Below are 22,990 nucleotides of genomic sequence, written 5' to 3'. Positions count from 1 at the left end.
ATAGGTGTGTGTTATATATTGGTCTTCCCCTCTGCCTGCACCAGTTTTGTAAGTGTCAGTACCATGTCCTGGGTCAAACCGGAAAGCAGATCAGAGGGATAGCGTTGAGGGATCCACCAGCCTGTGACCAATCTGAGTGACCTTAGGCAAACACAGCTGTCTCTACTCTTATTGCTTATAACCCTAGAATGTGCCTTCGCTGGAGGGGGACTGGCCCTGTATTACTTGTTTGTACAGCACCTAATACAATGGGCCTAATCCCCCATCTGGGATCCTTGGGCACTACTGCAATAGAAACAAGAGTGCACACACATGTAAAATAAAGCAAAGCTACTCCAAATTTACATTTGCCAACCCTGACAGTGTCCTTTTCAAAGGAGAGGACATAGCCCCAGTAAGAGGTTTTCAACAAAAAGTGAAATGTTTTCTTAGAAGTCCAGGAATAAACCCAAGCCTCCTTTACAGGTTAAACACTCCTCTATTTTCATACTACACCATACAGCTTTCATCCAGGAGGACCCCAATGTAGTTCACAAAATAACAGAAGTCATTTCATCTATGACTGAATGCAGCCACCTATATGGAATGCAACAATAGCACATAGCAACCATATAACAGGAGATGTTAAAAAGTACATTGTATATAAGCAAAACTAAAGGTGAGAGGATGGAGATGGAGCCAAGTCTCTCCCTCCTCGCCCCAAAGAGTGCCAGGGGACCTTCTTGTAAGGACTTAACAGAAGAAACATTCAACCCTTCCTGTACTACAGCAAAGCATATACAATTCTCTGACCAAGAGCACCTTAAAGATTCATCAAACACATTTTGCAAATACCCTAGCTTCTCAAGGATATTCCCAGTTTGGTATCACAGTTTAAGGTTATTTTATGTGGAACAACTTGTAATGGAACAAGCATTTATGTTACTTTCTCTGCAAGAGAGTTATGTTGGGTTTCTGGCATTCACTGATGTCCCCAAGCTGAGAAGTCTTCCTACCCCAAAAGAGCTCAAGCTCTACAAGAACATTTCCCACCCGGTTAAAAAAAGGAGAGTTTTATTTTTAAAAAAAATCAAAACAACATTACTAAGAAAACCCAGTATTCAGACATATGCTTTATCGGTTAGACACCCACAAACGTCATGGATTTAAAGGAGTGAAGTGTCAGATCATATCACCCATGCGAGCTTCAATCTAAAATAAGCTATCCCACAGTGCAGGGATTCACACCCATGTGTTCAGCTCCTTTCAGAGGGAATCACAATTTTCTTTGGGAGGGTTGGCAGAGTGCCCAAATCTTAGGAGAAATGCAGAGGAAAGAGATACATACTTAAGTGGCAAGTTAGCTAGCCACAGCCACTCCCAGGCCCATCTGCAGTAACTATTACTGGAACTTTGAGTGGCACTTTAAGTCTGAAATTTTCATTTCCTAACCAGCCTTCCAAAAGTAGTTTCCAGTGCAGACTTTAAAGCAAGTTGGGTCAGGGGGAATCTAACCCAACTCTCCACCCTAGAGGCAGGCTTAGCAGAATTTGACTTATATATATTTGACAGATAATATTGATGTTTATTTTAGGCTTTTTTTCTCTGTTTAGAGATTTAAATTTTCACAGTTGTAGGAAATTATTGGGGGGATGTCAGACAATTTAATGACAGTAGGCACTGGTTTCAAAGAACACCAATTGTCAACATCACATGTCAAAATATACAAAGTGAACATCCTTTAATCAAACACTAATAAGTTCTCAAGCAGCATTTTTCTTACTTTGCCTGTCTACATTTCAATGGTCATCGATGGAAATATTTTTTCCATTGGTTCGTGTGTACACGGTTAAACAGACATTTACCAACAAAAATCTAATACTTCAAAGCCTACCTAAAGGTAACTTTCTGGACAGGTATCTTCATTTTAGGAAACAGACAGGGCTCTAATTCAGCTGGCATGTGGCAGTGTGGCATACTGGAACCTCTCAAGCTGCTCTCTTATTCTTCAGAATCTCAGCTTTCATTAAAAAAATTATGTCTCTAGAAGTTACAGTTGAAGAAAATCTCAACTGTGAACCAAACAATTGATTCAGAGATGCCTACACGCAGAAGTCTGCAGAAAACCTGGAACGATATAGTAGAGATGTGATTTAATGTATTAAAGATTGTGAAGTGCCCAGATGATGTGGTAATGGTACCATATAGGTACCTGAAACTGATCGTACTGCCCCTTTCATCTCAATGAGCTGTTACGTTTTTATTACTTGGTATAAGAATCAAGTGTCAGTATTGTTAATTTCATTCCTCAAGCAGAAAGCGGGGTGGGTCACAGACCTGCATATTTTATTGCGAATGACCTATTTTGGTACCACGCCATTTAGGAACTCCACCACTAGCATCCCCACAGTAAAAAAAAAAAAAGAAAGACCCTAGCTCAACTAGCCTAGCAGTGCCTAAAAGCATACTGAAGCTCTACTACGGGGGGGAGTTAGAGCTGCATGCTCATATTTTAAACACTTGCACAATTTGAGAACTCACATGGGTGGAATTTGAAAGAGTACCATACTGCTGTCCCCAGTGTGACCCCTGTATGCCTGTTAAAAAAAATGCTTCATAGACCAGAATCCCCTGGAGCTGTGGTCAATAAGTGTACCAGGCACACAGTAACCACTGCCAGAAAAATGCTAGCACAGTCCTCTGCCCACAGCAGGTTTTCCAAATTGTAAAAGTTTTGCAGTGTCAAAAGTTCAGCTTGCCCCTAAAGCTCAACTGAAGTGTGCCAACAACTCAATAGTTTGATTTTGTTCGCAGAGGAGGATGGGGAGAGAGGAGAAAAGCAAGGAAGTGAGAGACTTGAGGGAACCAATTAAAAAAGGATGACAGCTGCCCTTTAAAAACGCCGTTGAAGTGACAGAATTAATTCCCTCATTCTAAGGCTGTGCACGGTTTGTTTACTACAGTGTCTGCTCTACAGACACAACACGAGAGTTTATGCTAATATCTAACTCCCCCCACCAAAGTGATGCTTTCATTCAGAGCAGTGATGAGCTGGCTCTGTCCCAGCCATGAGTCACCCCTGTCACAGAAGGAGGAAGTGACTCATTTGGCTGCCTTGACAGAGGAAGGATGCTGACAGAAGGACCAAGGAGTGTGGACCACTTAGCTAGAGGCCATTAGCACTCATGGGGAACCATACATTGCACCTTGAGTGTTACAGATAGACATTTTACTGTAGTTTGTTCCACTCTTCAATGTTGGTAATAATTCACTTGTCTTCACTTTTGGGGAAATCGCTTGCTGTTGCAGCCTCAGTGACCCCATCACAAATCATCAGCCAGGAATGAACCTGGGGACTTTTAGCACTAAAGTCACAGACCACTACAATCAGAACTAAAACCATGGTGACACTTGGAGTGCTTTGTCAGGTACGCCATGTGCTATACCAGCAAAGAACTCCTAGTATGGACAACTTATATCAGCAAAACTGTTCTTCCTTGCAAGCAAAATAAGGTACACCAGAAAAAGTGCTGTTTGATCAGTAGAGCTATATCTACATCAGGGGCTTTTGCCAGTACAGCTCTGTTGGTCAGGGATCGCACCTCTTCATACCCAGCACAGACAGAGCTATGCTCGCAGACGTCTGTACTGTAGACAGAACCTAAAGGAGTAACTATTGGCTGGCATCAGTAGACGATTTATTTGGGGACTAGCTAGGGCTGGATTAACCTTTTTTGCCCCCCCCCCCACCACTTGAGGCACCACCCCTCCATGTCCTCTCCTCCTCCCCCCGCCCTCTCCTCTCCCCCGTGCGAGTGGTGGGCGGGGCCTTGAGAGGAAGAGGAGCAAGCGACAGGTGGGGCTCGGAGTGGGGCTCAGGTGGAGCAGGGCCACGGTCTGGATGCTGGAGCCCCCTTTAAGTGTGGGCCCAGCACCACTGTAAACCCAGAATTGGGACTAGCCACTAGATTGGGGTGTGGGAGACACACTTGGAGCATGGCCAGTTCTACATTTATAAATTAGATCAACTAAACTACATCACTCAGGGCTGTGAAAGAGTCTCTGTGCCCTGAGCACCATACTGAAGCTGACCTAACCCCTTCTGTAGGTATGGCTAGGTCGACAGAAGCTACCGCCTCCTGGAGATTTGGATTAACTACATTGAATGGAAACCCCCCCTTGGCTGACGTAGAAATCATCTACATCACGGCACTACATTGGTACAGCTATAGTGTAGTGCAGACATCCATGTTGGCTACTCTCACGGGGTAAGTATATAGGCCTCAAGGAGTTTCCAGCACTGACACTACTGTGCTACACATTCTCTTGAGAGACCAGTGACAGGTTGACATGAGCGTTCCTATCATCGTACCACAGGTGGGAGCAACAGTGAGAAAGCCGTAAGCGTTATATCATGTTGACAAAGCCACAGATATTATAGAACAACTCCACTTTGCGGCCCACTAGTCTAAAGGTGACTATGCAAATTCCAGTCCCCATTCATACCACCACTTTCCCCTCTCACTTTCAAATATACTTCACAGCAATTTAAAAATACCTCTTCCCTAAATATATAGGGGCTCTGCAACAAAAAAAAATCCTCCCCAAAGCATTCCACCTGGGCTGCTCTTTTGTCCACTGACATATACCAAGAGTCTTTCACCACCACAAACGCCTCGTACACACTGAGGATTTTAAGAGTTCTCAGCATTGCAACACTACTGATGCTCACATCAACGAGAGCACTAGTTTTAAAGTGTTTGACAGCATTTCTACTGCCATGTCATCAGATGTGTTCTGAGCAGTGTTAAATGACGGAGGCAAACGAGCTGGAGGCCAGTCTATGTGAGCATTCAACTTCTGTGGAAGTGAAGCTTTTGAACCTTTTTTGGTTGTGAAAGCTTTTAAAGAAATCTGGAAGGTTACTTTATAATCCAAGTATAAACTGATGCACTGTCATTTTAAGCTTGCAGATAGTTTTCCCCAAGGAGCAGCAGAACTTGCCTGTTTCCCTGCTGCTGTCGAGAACTTGTCTTCTGCTTTATCTCTAGCTATTAAGGAAATGTTTTCTTCTCGTGATCTTGCTTTGGTCAGTGAAAGTTAAGTACACTCTCTCCATTACTCCATTTCCCCTCCAAAAAAATCCCAAACCAACTCCCCCACCCCCAACCACACACACAAGGATTAGCTGAGCAGAATTATGTCACAAGACAAATTTCTTCCTTACCCATGCCAGTGCTTTAAGTCAGTGGTTCTCAACCCATGGGGGTACGCAGAGGTCTTCCAGGGGGTAGTTTTACAACAGTCTACATAAAAAACTCTAGCAAAGTCAGTACAAACTAAAATTGCATACAATGACTTGTTTATACTATTCAGCAGTTCTCAGACTGATTATTTTAATGGGGTCCAGGGGCAGAAATCAAAGCCTGAGCCTTACTGTGTGAGAGCTGAAGCCAAAGTCAGAATTTTTAAGTGAGGTGAAACTTGGGATATGCAAGGCAAATCACACTCCTGAAAGGAGTACAGTTGTCTGGAAAGGTTCAGAGCCACTGCTCTAAATAAGGAATGAAAGACCTCGCAATTTTATATCCGGTAACATAATCGAAGATAAACACCTGACAGTCTTTATGCATTTAATTTTCAAAACACTTAATAAAACTAGCCAATTAATTGTGTTTACTCCATGCTAATTGTTTCAGTAATATCTTGCAGCAGCAGTTCCACCAGTTAGTTGTGTTGCATAAAAACGTATTACCTTTTGTTGTTTTAAATTTGCTGCCATTTAGTTTCATGTAATGCCCTCTTATTCTTATATTATGGGATGGGATGAGGAGCACTCAACAGACCTTTGCTTTACTGCTTATTATTTTAACACTGAAAAGGGAAAAAAGGATAGAAGATCCACACAAAGTAAGTAATCCCCATTCAAGAAATGCAAGGAGGCTGAAGATCATTGGTAAGTTCCAGTACAGAGGAGGTCAGGCTTAGGTTAAACTAGTGGTGCCCAAACTTTTCTTGTCTCTCCCCCCCCCCGCCCCTCCACTAATAATGGAATCTGTCTGCGCCTCCCCCCATTACTGCACAGCCAGGGTTCCTCAGCAGTGACGCTTGGGGCAAGGCTGGGGCTGGAGCTAGTCTGGGGGCAGAGAGGGCTGGGTGGAGCTCCCGCCTCGCTCCCTGTAGGGGCTGGCCTGGGCCCCACTGCACCGAACATTCCTCTGTACCCATTGGGGGGCGGGGGGTGCACTGCACAGTTTGTGGACCACTGGGTTAAACAAAGTGACAGTGGAGAATTGAATTTAGTTTGAATTCTATTAATTCTGTGTAAATTACTAAAGACAAGCAGACAGCATTCACTGTTTTAATTTGCTGGTCTCTTGAGGAGGGAAAGAAAGTCATCCCCATAAAACTTTTTCACATGCAGGTTGATGAGTTTTTTATTTAGAGGTTCAATTATACAAAGATGACCGGGAACAGGATTGCTAGACACCAAGGCATAGATGCAACACAATGAAAACATAGGCTCTGACATCTAAGGAGAGAGCACTTCTCTTGCAAAGGTCCCTCTTCCCTATGTCAGTGGTTGTCCTTCAGTCCACCACTCGCCCAAGACCTTCTGTTCTGTAGCCTTCTTCCCAGGGCCCCAGGAGCATAAAGGAGAGTCCCAAGAGAGCAGGATCACACCTATTGTTCTTGCACAATAAAACATGTTTACACTAGTTCAGTCAGTCAAGTCAGTCAAGCCTTAGGAACTGTGGGAAGTTTTTTTAAAAACTGCAAAGTTGCAAAGACAACACTGGTTCGGTTCCACCAATATTTTGAATCTTTGGGACCTCTAGCGTAGATAGGTTATCATTACTTTAAGCCTAAAATGTAACACTGCTTGGAGCAGATCTACCTGATATGGTGCTAAAAAGGCTGACAGCAACCAGTGGCTTGTCAACACAAGGGTCTCAGTGTTATCAGCAGTGGAGCTGAACCAGTGTTAGCAATGGTAGGAAATTTTGTGCACTGTTTCCGTAGAGTATGCAAGGCTTTGTGGAATTGTCTCCATTTGCTGAGAGAACAGAAAATAATTTGGGAAAGCCTGTAATTCTTCAAGCCACTTTAAATAAATGATCCATTTAAGTTTCTGTTAAACTTGCTGGAAAGAGGCATATAAGGAAAAAAGATGAAAAAAATTTCTTCTCTTTGCTTATTCAGCACAAGGTTCCCCACACACTGTTCCACAAATATATCCCAGCTCTACCCTTATGGGTAACCCTCCTCTGGGCTCTGCCATTTGCTCACAGGTTGCAATTGCAGCTGCTGCGTCTATAGATGGGACCATTCAATAATGTCAATGTGACACATCAGCTACCAAAAGATATTGCAGAACTATTGCCAGAAAACTATGCAAATAGTTCTCCACACCCATATGACTTTAAATTCTTCATAAGCTAAAAAACCAAACCACACCCAGGAACAGAGAGAACATGTGTGTCAGCAAACAATATGAAGGAAAACAATGCAACAGAACCTTCCCACAAGCAAAAAAGGGAAATTCAGCATGTGGAGAGCCTCTGTTCTCCTCCCCGCTCTCACCCACCCAATTAACCTCCCCCTACTCCCCCGCCCAACATTAGTCAAGCCAGTCTGCCTAACAGCAAATGTCCAACTGAACAATCAATACCCAAAATTTAGGTTTTATTATTTGTATAACCATAGCACTTAGGAGCACTAGTCCAGAACCAGGATCCCATGGCGCTAGCTGCTTGTATCTATTGGGTTTCCGGGAAACGGGGCGGGCAAAGCCCGCCCCATGCTAACGGATCCCCCCCCCAGCCTAAGGGGAGGTTCCACAGGGCCTCAGAAACCCACTAATTGCGGGGGACAACTAATAAAAGAACAGGGACAGGAATGCGGTCAAAGGGTCATAAGAAGGGAGCCTGACGGGGGCACCGAGCAGAGAACCCCGGACAGCGCCCACTGCTCCTCGAACGCGTCAAGGGAGCCAGCGGACGCCGCCCAGAGGAACTCCGCCTGGAGACGTGAGCGGACTAAGGATCGGAAACAAGCCCCACAGTCGCAGGAGTCTCCATTGGCCAACCGCCTCTCCCTGGTCATGTAGATGCCCATTTTAGCCAGGGCGAGGAGGAGGTTGACCAGGAGGTCCCACGACTTCGTGGGGCCACGGATAGGGAGTGCATGGAGAAGGAGGTGGGGGGAAAAGTGCAGCCAGAAACGCAATAGGATATTGGTGAGGAGCCGGTATAGGGACTGCAGCCTGGCGCACTCTACGTAAACGTGCGCCAGGGTCTCCCTCACGCCGCAGAAGGGGCAGGTGTCTGGGACAGGGGTAAACCGCTCCAAGTACACGCCCGTGCTCACGGCCCCATGGAGGAGCCGCCAACCGATATCCCCGACGGGCCTCGGGACCAGGGTGGAGTACAGGCTGGCCCACCGGGGCTCCTCACCCTCCAGAGGTGGCAGGGGGTCCCGCTACTTGGTGTCGGGGCGGGACACGAGGGTGAGGAAGTGAAGGGTGTGGAGCACGAGCGCATAGAGATGCTTCTTTGGCGCGGTTTGGAAACGGACCGGCTGCAGATCGTGCAGCCGGCTGGCGGAGAAGGGGCAGGGGGGCTGGTCGGGTCCACGGGGCAGGGGCCCGATGAAGAGGTCCGGAGGGCTCGGGGTGGGCGGGGCGTGCCCTCACGCAGGACCCGGTCGAGGTAGGCCCGAGCAGCGGGCAGCAAAGCGGCCTTCACCTCCTTAAGTACGCGCCGGGGAGTACAAGGTCTGGAGAGCCCCATACGCCGAGCGAGCGTCAGGGGATCCAGCCAGTCTCCCCGGTCGTAGTCCAGGAGGTCTCCGACCCTGGTAGCTTCCGCCAGGACCAACCTCTGGAGCACCGCGGGGGACTCTGCCACCTGCACACGGAGCTGGGGGTTGCGTAGCAGGGGCTCCGCGAGGAGGTCCGCCCCCTCGGTGGCCGCCACGGACCTGGTCGCGGAGAACAGCTTCCAGGTCCGGAGGAGGTCCTGGTAGAAGACCGGCAGCCCGGAGAGGTCTCGCGGAAGGCCCCTCGGATCGACAAAAATTTAGGTTTTGCAAGGTTTCTACCATTCATAAAGATTTTACTTTTTTTTTTTTTTTAAATATTTAAGCCATTTCCCCCATTAAGTGTTTGCAACCCAAGACACGGCAGCATTATGCTAGTGCAGAAGAAATAGAAGCTGACTAGGATATCTTCTTTGCCCAAAGCTGAGAACAGTGAAGTGAGTAGAAAAGCAACTAAAATTAGTAGAAAAGAAAAACTGATCATTAAAAAAAATCCATTTTAACGAGCTAGCATGTTAGTTACAAAGGATTTATATCCTAGGGGACAATTGCTCACTAGACTGTAGAAACCTATGTGGTAACCAAAACGCACAACAAACAGATTTCCCAGCTTGCCTAACACACTAGTTCTGACAGTTTTTAGGCCTGGAGACTCACACACCGCACTACACTATAGAAAAGGACAAGTAACACATTTTCAAATGATATGGAAGGTTTTTAGCAATGCAACTCCTTACTGTAACAGGAAACTGACCAAGTACCTTGACTCCCCAACACCTTCGCAAAGGCTTTGAAAGCTGAGGAAAATGTAGCTCCCTCCATTTGGCTGGCTTAATTTGGAATATCCTTTCTTTCTTAGTAGCGTGGTACATAGTGGCACAGAGAAAGCTATAGTCTGGTAAGTCTGCTGAGGTTTTCTTGGTGTTCCCCAACTTAGATTTTCTAAGAATTTTAACAATCACAAACATTTTTAAAAACAATGGTTCCTTGTTATTTAGAGTGGGGTAGCACCCAAAGCTTACGAGGTGCTTTCTGGAAGTGAGGGAACAATTTCATTTTACAAAGGAGCCACTGTGCATACTGCAGCTTACAAATGGAGTTTAGAGAACAAACCCCCAAGCATTAATTGGAATTCTCCTAAACACATTAGCGGCATAGTTATCTGTGACCCAAATGGCCCTGAGTAAGAGACAGGGTTTTTCATCTTTACAGCCTGATTCTTCTCTCCTACGAAAGCCTTCACAAATGCCAAATTATTTGCTCACAATTTACAGACACCCTATAACCTTTTAGCTAAGGACCCAGATCACCACATTTCACAGCAAGTGGAAGCAGCCCAAGAATGTTTGGCATCAAATATACATGCAGTAAGTACATTTCCATCCACACCCATATCAAAGTGAACCTGCAGCTTACATGAGGCTGGGTGCAGCTGTTTTAATGCAAACCTTTCTAACAGGGGGAAGGTAGTGTTAGAAGGCTAACATATTTTCATCCCCTTATTTGATTTAATAAGGAACAAGACTGAAGGATGAGCTCCCTGCCTCACTGCAGTGTTATTTTGTATCTACTGTTATTCTGAGTTCATCTAGGACCTCCCCCATTTTCTTTTTGCTATTATGAATTCAGGGTCTTCCGCCTGACTTGCTGACCATTTGGCCTCCCAAGAGGATTAACAATAAACCACAGAGAGGGGCCATACCAGAAATATTAAAGCATCGGCAGCACTGTGCATATGTAGGGTTGATGGAATTCAATTTTATTTTTTATAATTTTGACAGATAGACATTTGTTTTTAAGCATTTTATTTTTACCAATTAATTTTTACAAACTGCACAATTATGGGGTTCAAGAATTTTTTTTATTTGTACCTGTTTTTGCAGTTTTGGAAACTTATGGAGGTCAGGTAATTATTTAACAGTAGATGCTGAGATTCAAAAAGTTAAAGCTTCAAGACCATTAGAACACAAAGTGTGACATTCACATGTCAAAATATACAAAGTAAATCTCCTTAAATCAAGGTCTAGTAGGTTCCCAGGCAGCATTTTTCATACTCTGCCTATCTGTAAATTTTGACTATCGGTGGAAAGATTTTTTCATCGTTTTGCATGGTGAAATAGAGGTTTACTGACATTTAGCAACAACAACCTAAATCCCCCAAACCTGTGCATACGCTGCTTTTGGCGATTTGCATATTCCCACAGAGCAGTCTGTCCTCCTCTCCTGACTTCAAAGAAATGCAGCAAAGGACTTCCAGCCTTCCCCATATTCTTATTCCAACTGCCGAGTGGCTCCCCCACCCCCAAATCTTTTAGCTCCAACAGAAAACAGCTGCCTCCAAAACAAAGCCAATGGAATTCCACAGTTATTCTGCAGGGGATTGTAGAAGCTTTTTGCCCAAGACTCTAAAGTGCTGGGGAACAAGAGCAGAGTCTACCAGTAAGCACAGATCTATCCTAATATTATCAAGCAATGTTGCTGACTTCGTTTTTCTTGATCTGATCCACAACATTGAAGTGTAGTAGGTTAGTAGGACTGGAACTGGGGAGATGGGAAGGAAAAGTGCTAGGACTCATTTACAGTGGGGTGAGGGGAAAGGTGTTCAAGAGAGCTCTGGAGGTGGGGAATATTATCAAGTGACTCCAGAAGGAAGAGAGTTGACTGCACAGGTTTTGAGGACTGAGCCACGCCCTGCCCCAGGACAACTATGAAGCATCTCTGAAGAAAGCTGCTCATTGGTTGTCCCAGAGAGAGACAAACTCTGGGGCAATAAGACTGAAGCAAAATAGCCCTTTGGAGGCCATCAATAAGGCTGTGTTTTAGTCACAGGCAGTTTTAGTAAAACTCATGGATAGGTCACAGGCAATAAACAAAATTTAAAGGCCCGTGACCTGTCCATGACTTTTACTAAAAATACCAGTGAATAAAACCTGGGGGTGGGAAGGGGGAGAGGTAGGGGGAGAAGGAGGCATGCGGTGGTGTGCGGCCCAGGACTCTCGCTAGTGATGGGGGGGGGTGGGCGGGGAGACGGCAGGCTCCCTACCTGGCTCTGTGCCTCCCCCCATCAGCCGAGTTTGGGTGTGTGAGGGGGCAGAGGGTTGGGGCATGGGATGGGGTGAGGTGGGCTCTGGGCAGCGCTTACCTGTGGGAGTCCCCGAAAGGGGCAACATCCCCCTTGCTCAGCTGCTAGGCGGAGGCATGGCCAGGAAGCTCTGCATGCTGCCTCTGCGGTTCCTGAGGGCGTGTGCTGCGGAGGCCTGAGCCTGCCCCAGCAGCAGCTGGTGCGCCTGGCACAGGGGCTGCCTGAGCTCCATGACAAACTAGCAGCCTTAGCTATGAACACTGAATAAAATGTATACAGCCTCAGCCTTCATATGGCTGGCAGTCTAGAAAGCAATAGCTGAGGGGTGTCAGATCTGAGAAGACCTGTACCTATTCTTTACGTATTCTGTTTTCTTTAGTTTTCCCTCTGCGCCCATCACCATTGTATCCAAGTGCTGTCGACCCATCTGTTTTTAGTAGTAATGCAAGTGGTACACAAAGTCAGTGGTTTTTGGCTCTACAAGCCCCTACTCTAGACCAGGGCAACAGAAACTCTCTGTTGATTATAAAGTAAGCCTAAACCCAGCGGCAAACAGTGCCAAGAAAACAATACAGCTCTTATTCCAACACACAGGCCATAAAACGAATGCTGAAGCCAATGAAATAGCTAAGATCTGAACTGCTGGTGTGCACTCAGATTGGGAACTAGCCTGAAATTCTGAAAGCTTGTCACAATAAAGAAAACTAGCAAAAGTCCCAGTCCTACAAACAGCCATGCTGTTGTCTCCATGGAGACCATCAACATAATCTCAGACCTGTGACCAACTGTTAGCACTAATGCTCACCATGTGACAATCTGAGGCCTGGTCGGGTGGGGGGGGAGGGGGAGGGAAGAGGAGAAGGAGGAGAATCGACCTAAGATGCGCAACTTCAGCTACGAGAATAGCGTAGCTGAAGTCGACGTATCTTAGATTTAGAATCACTTAGTTGGTGTCCTCGCAGAACGGGATTGACGGCCGCTGCTCGCTGAGCTGGAGTTCAGCAGTCAACGGGAGAGCAATTGGGGATTGATCTATCGCATCTACACTACATGCGATAAATCGATCCCCGATAGACCCATCGCTACCTGCCAATCTGGTGGGTAGTGTAGATGTACCCTGCCTTTTGCCCTTCCTTCTCTCCACAACCATGCATCCAAGCTGCTGTTAAAGCACTGAGAAACAGACTTGAGGCTTGAAAATATAGCTCAGTTAAGTTCCCCTCCACTCCTTCATCAAGAGGAAAAGAAAAAAAAAAAAGAAACGGTACCTTGCAGACTAGGAACGCGGCACTGTTTCCATAGATTCTGCTTTAGAGATGAACCAGCTGGGATTTTCAGAAGAGCTTAAGGGAGTCACGTGCTGGACTCCCTTAGTGTTGCATTTTCAAAAGCACTGAGTGATAGCCTAACCCCGCTTCCGCTAAAGTTGGATAAAGCTCTCATTGACTTCAATGCGAACAGACAGACCAACACTGAATACTTTTGAAAATTCCACCCTTTGAAAGTCCCAGCCATGCCAGACATTTTGAAGACTGCCTGAGGTTGGAGGAATAAAAGAAAATTGTTGGCCCTGAGCAGGACTAACTGCTTGAAAGCTAGTGATGTGTTCACACCAGTTGTTGCTCAATAGCCAGACTGGTTTTAGGATGAAAATTCAAAGTCACCGCAATTTATTCTGCCAGCTGGGAGGTCAGCCATCTGTTGCAGTGATTTCCAGAGCTACTGTCAAGTCTCAGAGCATTCACCTGGGGAACCCCAAAGGGATCAGTCTGCTTGAGCGATGTGTACAGCAGGGGAAAATTAAGGTTTGGCTGTCCTTGTCATCCCGGTTTGATTAAGGATTTAACACATCTTATCAATCTAGCGCAGGGGTTCTCAAACTGGGGGTCGGGACCCCTCAGGGGGTCACGAGGTTATTACATGGGGGGTTGCGAGCTGTCAGACTCCACCCCAAACCCCGCTTTGCCTCCAGCATTTATAATGGTGTTAAATATATATATAAAAAAAGTGTTTTTAATGTATAAGGGGGGGGTCGCACTCAGAGGCTTGGTATGTGAAAGGGGTCACCAGTACAAAAGTTTGAGAACCCCTGATCTAGAGTACTTATATACTAACAATCCCTGTACTATCCGAGAACCTGAATCTTTAATGTATTTATCCTCCCTACCACACAAAGGTTTTGTTAAATATTATCCCCATTTTACAGGTGGGAAACTGAACCATAGACATACTAAGGCCATGTCTACACTAGCAAGCTTACAGTGGCACAGCTGTACTGATGCAGCTGTGCCACTGTAAAGTCGCTTGTGTAGATGCACTATGCCCATGGGAGAGAGCTCTCCCATCAGCGTAAGAAAATTATCACAACAAACGGCAGTAGCTATGGCGGCGAGAGAAGCTCTCCCACCAACATAGCACTGTGCACATTCCCACTTATGACAGCAAAACTTATGTTGCTCAGGGACGTGTGTTTTTATTTACATCAAGTTTCTTAAATTAACAGAAACCTTCAGAGAGAAAAGAACTACCACCAATGAACCTCCAGGATCTAGCTGTCATAGCTAGAGTTAGGAGATAACTCACATTTTTATTTTTAGTTATCAACCACTGACTGTAACTGAACAGAGATACATCATAACCAGTGGTTGACACTTCAGAATGGTGTCCCTCCTCAGAAAAGTTATTCTTAAATCTCAAGTCAGGATTAAAGTAGAAAGACCAATGAGGCAGGAATGATTCAACCTGGATCACTTGTGTCAACTGACTAGCAGATGTGGTTGAAACTTTATTGCAAAAGCAGACAGAGAAGAGATCAATATTTCCAAAAAGAGGAACCCATATGAATTATTCCTAATCTATTAGGGGTAAAATGCAAGACTGGGGTGTATGCAATGGGACTTTGTTTTTCTAAGAGGAGAAATTAAGGGGGGAAAAAAAAATCTCCTACCAGTCACTGAATCTCCAGCTGGAAAACCCTTTGCAATATTAGTAGAGATCATTTACCATCAAAAAACGTCACTGTGGAGAAATGAATAAACCAGGAGGAGGGAAAAAAACCTGCAAAGACAATCCTTTGTCTAGTTTCTATTGCCTTAGAATCACAGGAACCTGCTAAAATACTGAATGTGTCTTTTCTTCCACTCCCAGCTACAACTGTATGTTAATTCTTAGCCAGCCAAATGGGCTGGTACATTCCAGGAAACACAAACTGGGTTCCAGATGGCTGTTGCCTAGCAGCAGCCCACATACTTGGTTGCTTAGGGAACGAGTTCCTTGCATTCTCATTACACAGCTGTCTGCTGGAACTGTTACTCCCCGTCTGGGAAGATTACTCACTCAGCTACAAGCTGAGGCAGGAATGTCAGTCAGAACATGTCACTGAATGATGTGGCCAGCCAGCAGCTAAACTGAAGCGGAGTGTTTGAGGGCAGGGTGGATGACAGTGAAAGTGAGAAAAGATTACTCTTCCTATGTGAAAAATCAAAATAATATTTGTAATGTCAAGTTTTTCTTTTTTAAAAAGGACCACCACCAGTAAGGAAATTTGGGACCTTAGCGACACAATTAAAGACGACAGACCTTCACATAAAGAGTGGCCCTTAAAGGCAGCATAATTTATTAGTGCCTGCCCCCAGAATGGAGCATTTTTTTATAGGACTATATTTATATACTTAGAGCTAAGTTACGGCTCCCACGTGACAGACTGAGAATTAATCCAATTTTTATACAGTGAGCTAGAGACAGTCTGTTTTTTCCACTGATTGAGAGACTTTATACGATTTCATTACTTCTTGAAATTAGTTAATATTTTTAAAGCTTGTGACACACTAATGCTATGCCCACTCACACGCTGAATTACTACAGTCCAATCAAGAAAGACTACAGTCTTTTTTAATTTTGCCATTCTGCTTAGCCGTAGCCAAGATGCATTATTGCTATTTTGTTAAAGCAACAAACTTTTTTGCAGTAACTACACTTAGTAATTAGATAAGCATCAATTTACAAATCATCAACTCCTGGGAACGTTAAGATTAGGAAGCCCTGAAAGGTAAAGGCAAAACACTCCCAGGGTTACATAATTGTGAGCTTTCATCAGCTTGCATCATTACAGTCTGTACATTTCCATCAGTCTGCCGGGCCAACACCTTACATCAATACATCTAGAGGAATTTTTGGTGTGCTACCTCCCTCTAAAGTGCCAGCATTGTCTATTGCCCCCCTCTTACCATATCACTCAAAAGCAGCTGCATCTCTTCACCATGGCCACCCTTCCTTCAACTGGGAAGTTTACATGCCCTTTAAGACTACTCTCTCAGAAATGCTCCCTGTAGAGCCAAATAGCTTTCAAGATACTTACAACTCTTGCTTGGTCCAGCAGTGGCGGGGCCAAATTTGGCTTCAGAGGTTTTCCCTACCACATCACAGAGCTGATGGAATGCTGCACTGCAATGTGTCCCTACCTCAAAAATAAATGTGACTCATTCTGCATACAAAACCCACGCAATCCAATACTATTAATCTTTAATATAGTATCTTTCATATGCAGGGGTTACTACTGGGAATATGTTAGAGAACTGGATATAATTCATCTGGTCACAAAAGAAAGGAGATATATATAAAGAAACACAAATTTAAGAATCACTAAAGATATGGGTCTTTGTGCTGATCATTTAGTGAGATGAGAGCTAAGGAAAGTACTAAGCTACACAAGGTAGTGTGCACAGGACTGAAATCCACAGCAGTCTACTGCAGACCACACCTGTGAAACAAAATGAATATTTCCTGTTCTCTTTAAAGAGGGTTTCTTTTGGGGTGCAGGGAGCAGAAGAACCAGAGATCTCATTTCTGCAGCAAGACAGCTAAAACCTAAGAACTGGAAGGGTAGCGCTACTAGAACAATCAAAACATTTTCAGAGAAGCTCATAACCCCATACTTCTTTCATTCTATCCCTACGATGACACCTTAACAACTGTGCCTGTAATCATCTTTGTCTCTCTGCCCTTCCCTGCTCTCCAGCACACATGCAGTACTGCTCAGCCCTTGGCTGTAGATGCTACTTAGATACATGGCTGTGCATCACAGAGCAAGAAATCACACTTCTTTGAAGTGCCTAGAAGTGTGGCAGCATGTGTGAAAGGGGTCACGGATGATTCCAGCAGCAAATTAAGAACAAAGTAGCCTAGAGGACAAGATATGCACAATTTGTGGTCTTTACCCATGTGGATCAGGAAGATGGGGTATGGTTGTTAAACAGCCTAGATATTAATATTTATGACAAGAATTCTAGTACCACTCTCCCCTACACACAGATCCTGCTTTTCTCTGGAAAAAGCATTAAGTCCCCACTCTATCCCCTAAAAGTAATTGTAAAAAAATCCTTCCTGTTCTACTGTCACCACACTGCATTGCTCAGAGGAGCAGCTCAGACACCACAATGATGGAGGCAGACGTGTCTAGAAAGATTACACCTTAAATGAGAAATACATAATGAAAAAAGGCCAATCAGTAAACTGCTTACTCCCATGCAGAAAAAAAATGAACTAAATTTACTTTTGCAGATTTCTTTTAAAACAGACAATTTCTAGTGAAAGCTTTCACAAAGACATCTTGCATCAATCTAAACCTAGAGGAAAGTTAGACTCTTCCTGTTGGTATGCATGCTTCCACCTTTTCATGTTCTCTTTATGTATAAATATCTCCTGTCTGTGTGTTCCATTCTATGCATCCGAAGAAGTGAGCTGTAGCTCACAAAAGCTTATGTTCTTTTAGTGATACCATTCAGTCAGGTCAGGCGACTCTGAGGTTAGAGTGTAGGAACCCAGAGCCTGTCTTCCAACCGGTGCAACCTTGAAAACTTTACTACAAATGAAGAACCAAATTTCAGAGGAAAGTACTGACAGACTGCCAAGAGGTACTGCTATTTATAACTAAGAGCCAGATTTTTTTAAATGTATTTCAGTATCTAACTCCCATTGATGTCACCTTAGAAATCTGGCCCTAAGTTTTCTGTTCTGAATTTCTACTCACTTGATAGGATAACCATGTTCTTGAAGAGATTCACTCCTTCACTAGTCTGGCCTAAGTTTTGTTTCAGAGTCACCTCTGAACAGAAAATGACAAGAAGCTACAAAAGATGACAACATTCAAAGCTAGAGTGAGGGCTAAGATCTTTTTGCAGTTCAGAAATCCAAGATTTTAATTACAGAATCCTCTTGTTATTCAGTTAGATTATTGATGAGAAACAATTTGTATAGTTTAGTTAAGCAGCTCTTACCAGAATGACTGAGTTTGCCTTGGGTTTATGCTCCTTTACTTTAGATACATGAAACCTCAAAAAGGACTATGGAATATTTGACACTTTCTTTACATTTTGCATCTAGAATGCAATCTGTATGCATTTTAATACCAGACTGTTTATTAGTTTCTACTGGGCTTGTTTGTGTGTGAAAGTTACAAGTGCAAACAGTAATAGGATGTAGTAATAATAGTATCAGTAATTTAAAGCTGGCCTCCACTCTGACTGATCCCTTATGAGAGCCAAGCTTCACGCTACCATATCCCATTAGTACTTTGAGAAGTGCTCACTGCCCCAGCAGATATACAGGAGTTGAGCTGCTGTCTATCTGACAGAGCCAGAGGTGATGGAAGGAAGAAACTGAGGATGGGAAAAAACAGTAGAAGCCACAATTTCAGATTCCGCAGGGAAACTGCAGAAAGATTAAGCATTTATAAAAGAAATCAAGCATTTGAGGCAATGAAGTTAGTTCCCCTTCCTCTCCTCACACTTAATCTTGTTAATGAACCCTGCACAGCTTAACAAGAGATGCAGCAAGTATCCACCACTTCTCAATGAAGTGAGGAACTTGAAGCCTAGATGGAAACATTTCAGTAACAGTTAAGCCACTACAGTCTAAGAAATCTGTGCTCAGCTAGAGTCATAGCATTTAACACATTGAGGCAGATTCAGCCCTGGTGTAACTAGGACAATCTGGACCACTGGCCAAATTTCAGCCCTGGGTGCCTAACAGACCACAAAGTATATGTTTAGGTACCTAAATAAGCAGCCTGGTTTTTGGAAGTGGGAGATGCTCGCTGTTCAACACTTACTGCAGACTTGAGAACCTAACTTTACACAAAGTTCATTTTCTTCCTTCCCTTCTTCCCCATCACATTTCGCTAGGATGGACTCTGTTCATTTGTTCTTTTACATGAGATTTTTCCCATCAATCCCTCTGCCTCAGATGGAAGGAAGTTTTTTTGTAAACCTCATCCTGAAATAAAAGGAGAAATTCCAATCTCTCCTGGAAATAATGCAGGATGGGGACATGGTTCTTTTTAAAGAACTTCTGTGTAAGTCCTCTGACTCTGTGTTCATGTGTACACAAACATGTGCCATCTACTGCTGTGGAGTCACAAGAACTCCCCATAAGCAGATACTTAATGGATATATAACATTAAAGTCAGAGTCCAAATTTAAACTTGGGTCTCTTGCTTTGCAGCCTGATAATGATAGCTACAGAGAGACCCCTAGCTGCTGATCTTCACTGCTTTAAAAGATATATAACGTAACACGACAGTGACTTTGAAAGATTACCACACTGTGGGCAGTTGTGCAGAAAACTTTGTTTTTACAAGTTTCACCAATATTCTAGTGGTCCTGGCAATAGTTTTCTTTAACACTACGACTTGTCTAGATGTACAATATACAAATGAATATACTGTCCAAATGAACAGTAACAAGGGTAGCCTTTAGAATTCTTTATAGGGTGTTGAGCCCTTAAGTACAGTTTCAAAGAATGATCTGTTGCCCAATATCTATTTAAGAAAGCTGTGGGAGAGACATGGAAATGGACCAATATAGTAGCAGTGTCATCAGTACCTTCTTCCAAAGAGAAACTGCGTCTATCACTCTGATCACACACGGTCTAGGACCCAAGAGTAATTTTACACAGATTCTTGTGTGAAGCGAATGGCTTTTCCTGGCAAGGAGTCACAAATTATCCTCCTCTCCCCACTCTTCTGTTACTCTCAAATTCTTGGCCCTGAATTCCCGACAGGATGCAAGGTCATCTAAAACTAACAGAGGCTGGGTAGGAGATACAGGAAGCCCCTTCCCCCGAAGTGGAGACAATAGCTGCCTTCTTTGGAAAGAAAGTTCAAGGATTCAAGCCTGCCCCCGCTTCTCTCCTTATGCACATTTGTGGCATATTTGGAATAGGGGAAGAAGGCAGCCTGCTTCTCATCAGCCAGAGCGATGGAAGGAAACTGGATGGAGGATTTAGGAGGCTGTCATTAAATATTTTAAAAGCCTTCCACTATTGGTAACTAAGGTTTAGAGTGTGCACTTGTTTTTTTAAAAAAATGTCAATTTTTACAAAATTGTTTTCTGTGAAGGATATAAATTGTATCGACACATAAGGGACAAGCTCCCAGTATACAAGGGGAATCTATAGGGTCTACCAGGCGCTCCCTTCCATAACCAACTTTCAACCCCATTAACAACTGAAGTGCCAGGTATGAAAAACCTATTCACGTGTTTTGCTTCAGGTGTTTTTTGTAGCAGAAGTTTAAAAACAGAAACCCAATTGATAATATTCTTAGGTTGTGTCCATACCAACCTTTAAAAAAACAACAACAACAAAAAAAACAACCTCCTATTGTTGTGCTATTGTGAGTGTGGCACCAGGTCCAAATGACATGGTGGTTAAAAAAATAATCCCACCACATGTACCATTTGTCCACTAGTGCTTCCACCGTTAAAGCTGGGTCAGTGGTAATAAGCCAAGAAAATCTGAAAAAATGAAGACAATCCGGTGCCTACCCTTCCAGTTTTGAACTTTCCCTTCCATTTGTCTCTCTATTAAGCAGGTTTGCAGACTTTTAAGAAATGGTGCTCACCTGCATAAAATTGGACAAGTGCAGACCTGCCCTGATAATTGTAACACCAGCTGATATATTGTCCTTCCAGGACAACATTTGTCATCCTAGGAAGAAGTGTTCTCAGCTTCGTTTTGGGTCATTCCCTTTTGCCCTTCACTGACCCGTAGTTATTGAATGGAGGTTAAACGTTCCACTGGAAATCTATTTTTTAACCCGTTTGCTTGCCTTTCATTAGGAAGTCTTCTTGCAGCATAGCTAAAAGACAGCCTGGGGTAAAATGTTCAAACATGCTTGCTTTTGAAAAATGTTATCCTTGGTCTACACAACATTCATCTACAATTGTTCACTTAGGAATTTAAAATAGTACCTTGTTACACCACATCTCTGCTCTGTGTCTGAGAACTATTTGCTTACATTCAAACAAGTGTATACTATAATTAGCACTGCAGGATCAGACATCTCTATCTGCAGAATCTTTATTACAAATGACAGTGTAAGACAGATAGAAAAAGGGTTGATTTTCTCATCACAGGCTGAGCATGCAACACTAGATGCCAGAGAACTTGTTCAGTTTGTGTGTCAACAAGTTATTCTAAGTAGCGTCACAGCCTCATAGCAGCTCTCAATGAATGAATGGCTGGAACCTCAATGAAGAGATACGTAGAGCAAGTCTTAGTGATTTCTATTTGTCTACCTTTTGGCAAGACAGTCATTTCCTGTTCTGCAGATTCACTTTGCACTACAAAGACAAGCCAATACCCCATGTGTTCCTTAATGCCTCACTAAGTTCTGAGGCTGCCTGCTGTATTGTAGGTGATGCTTCCTCAGATTCAGAAACATTTCTCTCTGGTGATTTTAGATTTCTACACCTTTCATCTCAAGACAAACCACGGACCAGTCTTTTTGAAGCCAAAAGACAATGATTTCCAGAAGGCTTCACTAGGATTTGCATTTCCAAGCTACTGTGCACACCACTGGCTCAGTGTGCAGAGAATGCACAGCTGCTAGCTCAGTTGTCTTCACTATTACTGTGCATTATTGCTTATGGAATCCAATCCATCCCAGTTGCAGAGAACGTGTTCACCCAAGATTCCTGTGAATGCAAAGGAAAGAGGAGAATGAGGGGGGATTTGATAGCTGCTTTCAGCTACCTGAAGGGGGGTTCCAAAGAGGATGGATCTAAACTGTTCTCAGTGGTACCAGATGAGAGAACAAGGAGTAATGGTCTCAAGTTGCAGTGGGGGAGGTCTAGCTTAGATATAAGGAAAAACTTTTTCACTAGGAGGGTGGTGAAGCACTGGAATGGGTTACCTAGGGAGGTGGTGGAATCTCCTTCCTTAGAGGTTTTTAAGGTCAGGCTTGACAAAGTCCTGGCTGGGATGATTTAGTTGGGGATTGGTCCTGCTTTGAGCAGGGGGTTGGACTAGATGACCTCCTGAGGTCCCTTCCAACCCTGATATTCTGTGATACGATTCTATGATATGAAAGGGAGAGGGGATGCTGCACAGTAAGCCAAAAAGAAACACAGACTTAGATTCCTTGCCACAGAGGACCAGGCAATAACCCCCTCAGGTGGAAGGAGGTTTGGGGAGCATGGACAGACTTGGAAATCTTGGGTAAAGGAAACCTCCAGGAGTCCCTGAGGCAAAGGCATCTGCATGAATGGCTGGCCTTTCTTGGCTACCCACGTGATGCCTGCTCAGTGAGGAACAGCTGCTGACCCAATCGTTCCCATTCACAAAAACAAATGAGAAAGGAAGAAAAAGTAAAAAACACTTGGACTATTGAAAAGTTTGTTGAAAGCAACATTACCATAAAATGTTTCAATTTTGACAAGAGCGTGTTTTCTGATGGAAAACTGTCAAAAAGTTTTTGATGGTTCCATTTAACCAGTCTAATTTTAGTCCCTTAGATGTTTGATCACAGTACACAATGTGGGCCAGGGGTGCATAAGTGTTGCAGGTTAGCAATAGATAAACTAAGAGGTCAAGTATGCACAGCACCCGCCCCACTATGTAACGCTCTCACCCTACCTGGAAGCCTCACAACCTTGATATACAAAATTGTAAGATAAACACACATTGATGACTCCAGTCACTATGACCAGTAATGGAAACAGAACACATTTAGCTTAATGTCTTGGCCATAGCAAGTTGAGACATTTCAGAAAGTGGTAAGAAAATGTTTTTACAAAAGAAATTACTTCCCCAATCTCTAAACAATCCACA

The 22,990-nt window shown here is 43.9% G+C and overlaps 1 protein-coding gene across 3 annotated transcripts in view; it reads right to left on the bottom strand.

The window, feature by feature from the left end:
* Positions 1-22,990, bottom strand: part of DLGAP4 (DLG associated protein 4) — a 64,841-nt gene that overhangs the window by 20,309 nt on the left and 21,542 nt on the right. The window contains exon 1 of one of the 3 annotated variants that reach the window (XM_044985235.1): positions 14,829-15,061. The exons of 1 other annotated variant lie outside the window; for it this stretch is intronic. In XM_044985235.1, coding sequence (XP_044841170.1) covers positions 14,829-14,880 — 52 coding nt within the window. In that variant the 5' untranslated portion in view covers positions 14,881-15,061. Of the gene's footprint in view, positions 1-14,828; positions 15,062-22,990 lie in introns of those variants that run through there. One more of the 3 variants, XM_044985231.1, reaches the window with a different exon arrangement.

Source organism: Mauremys mutica, chromosome 13 (assembly GCF_020497125.1).
Source record: "Mauremys mutica isolate MM-2020 ecotype Southern chromosome 13, ASM2049712v1, whole genome shotgun sequence".
Lineage (NCBI taxonomy): Eukaryota > Metazoa > Chordata > Testudines > Geoemydidae > Mauremys > Mauremys mutica.
Note: the sequence above shows the minus strand (reverse complement) of the source record. Positions and strands in the feature narration are given on the sequence as shown.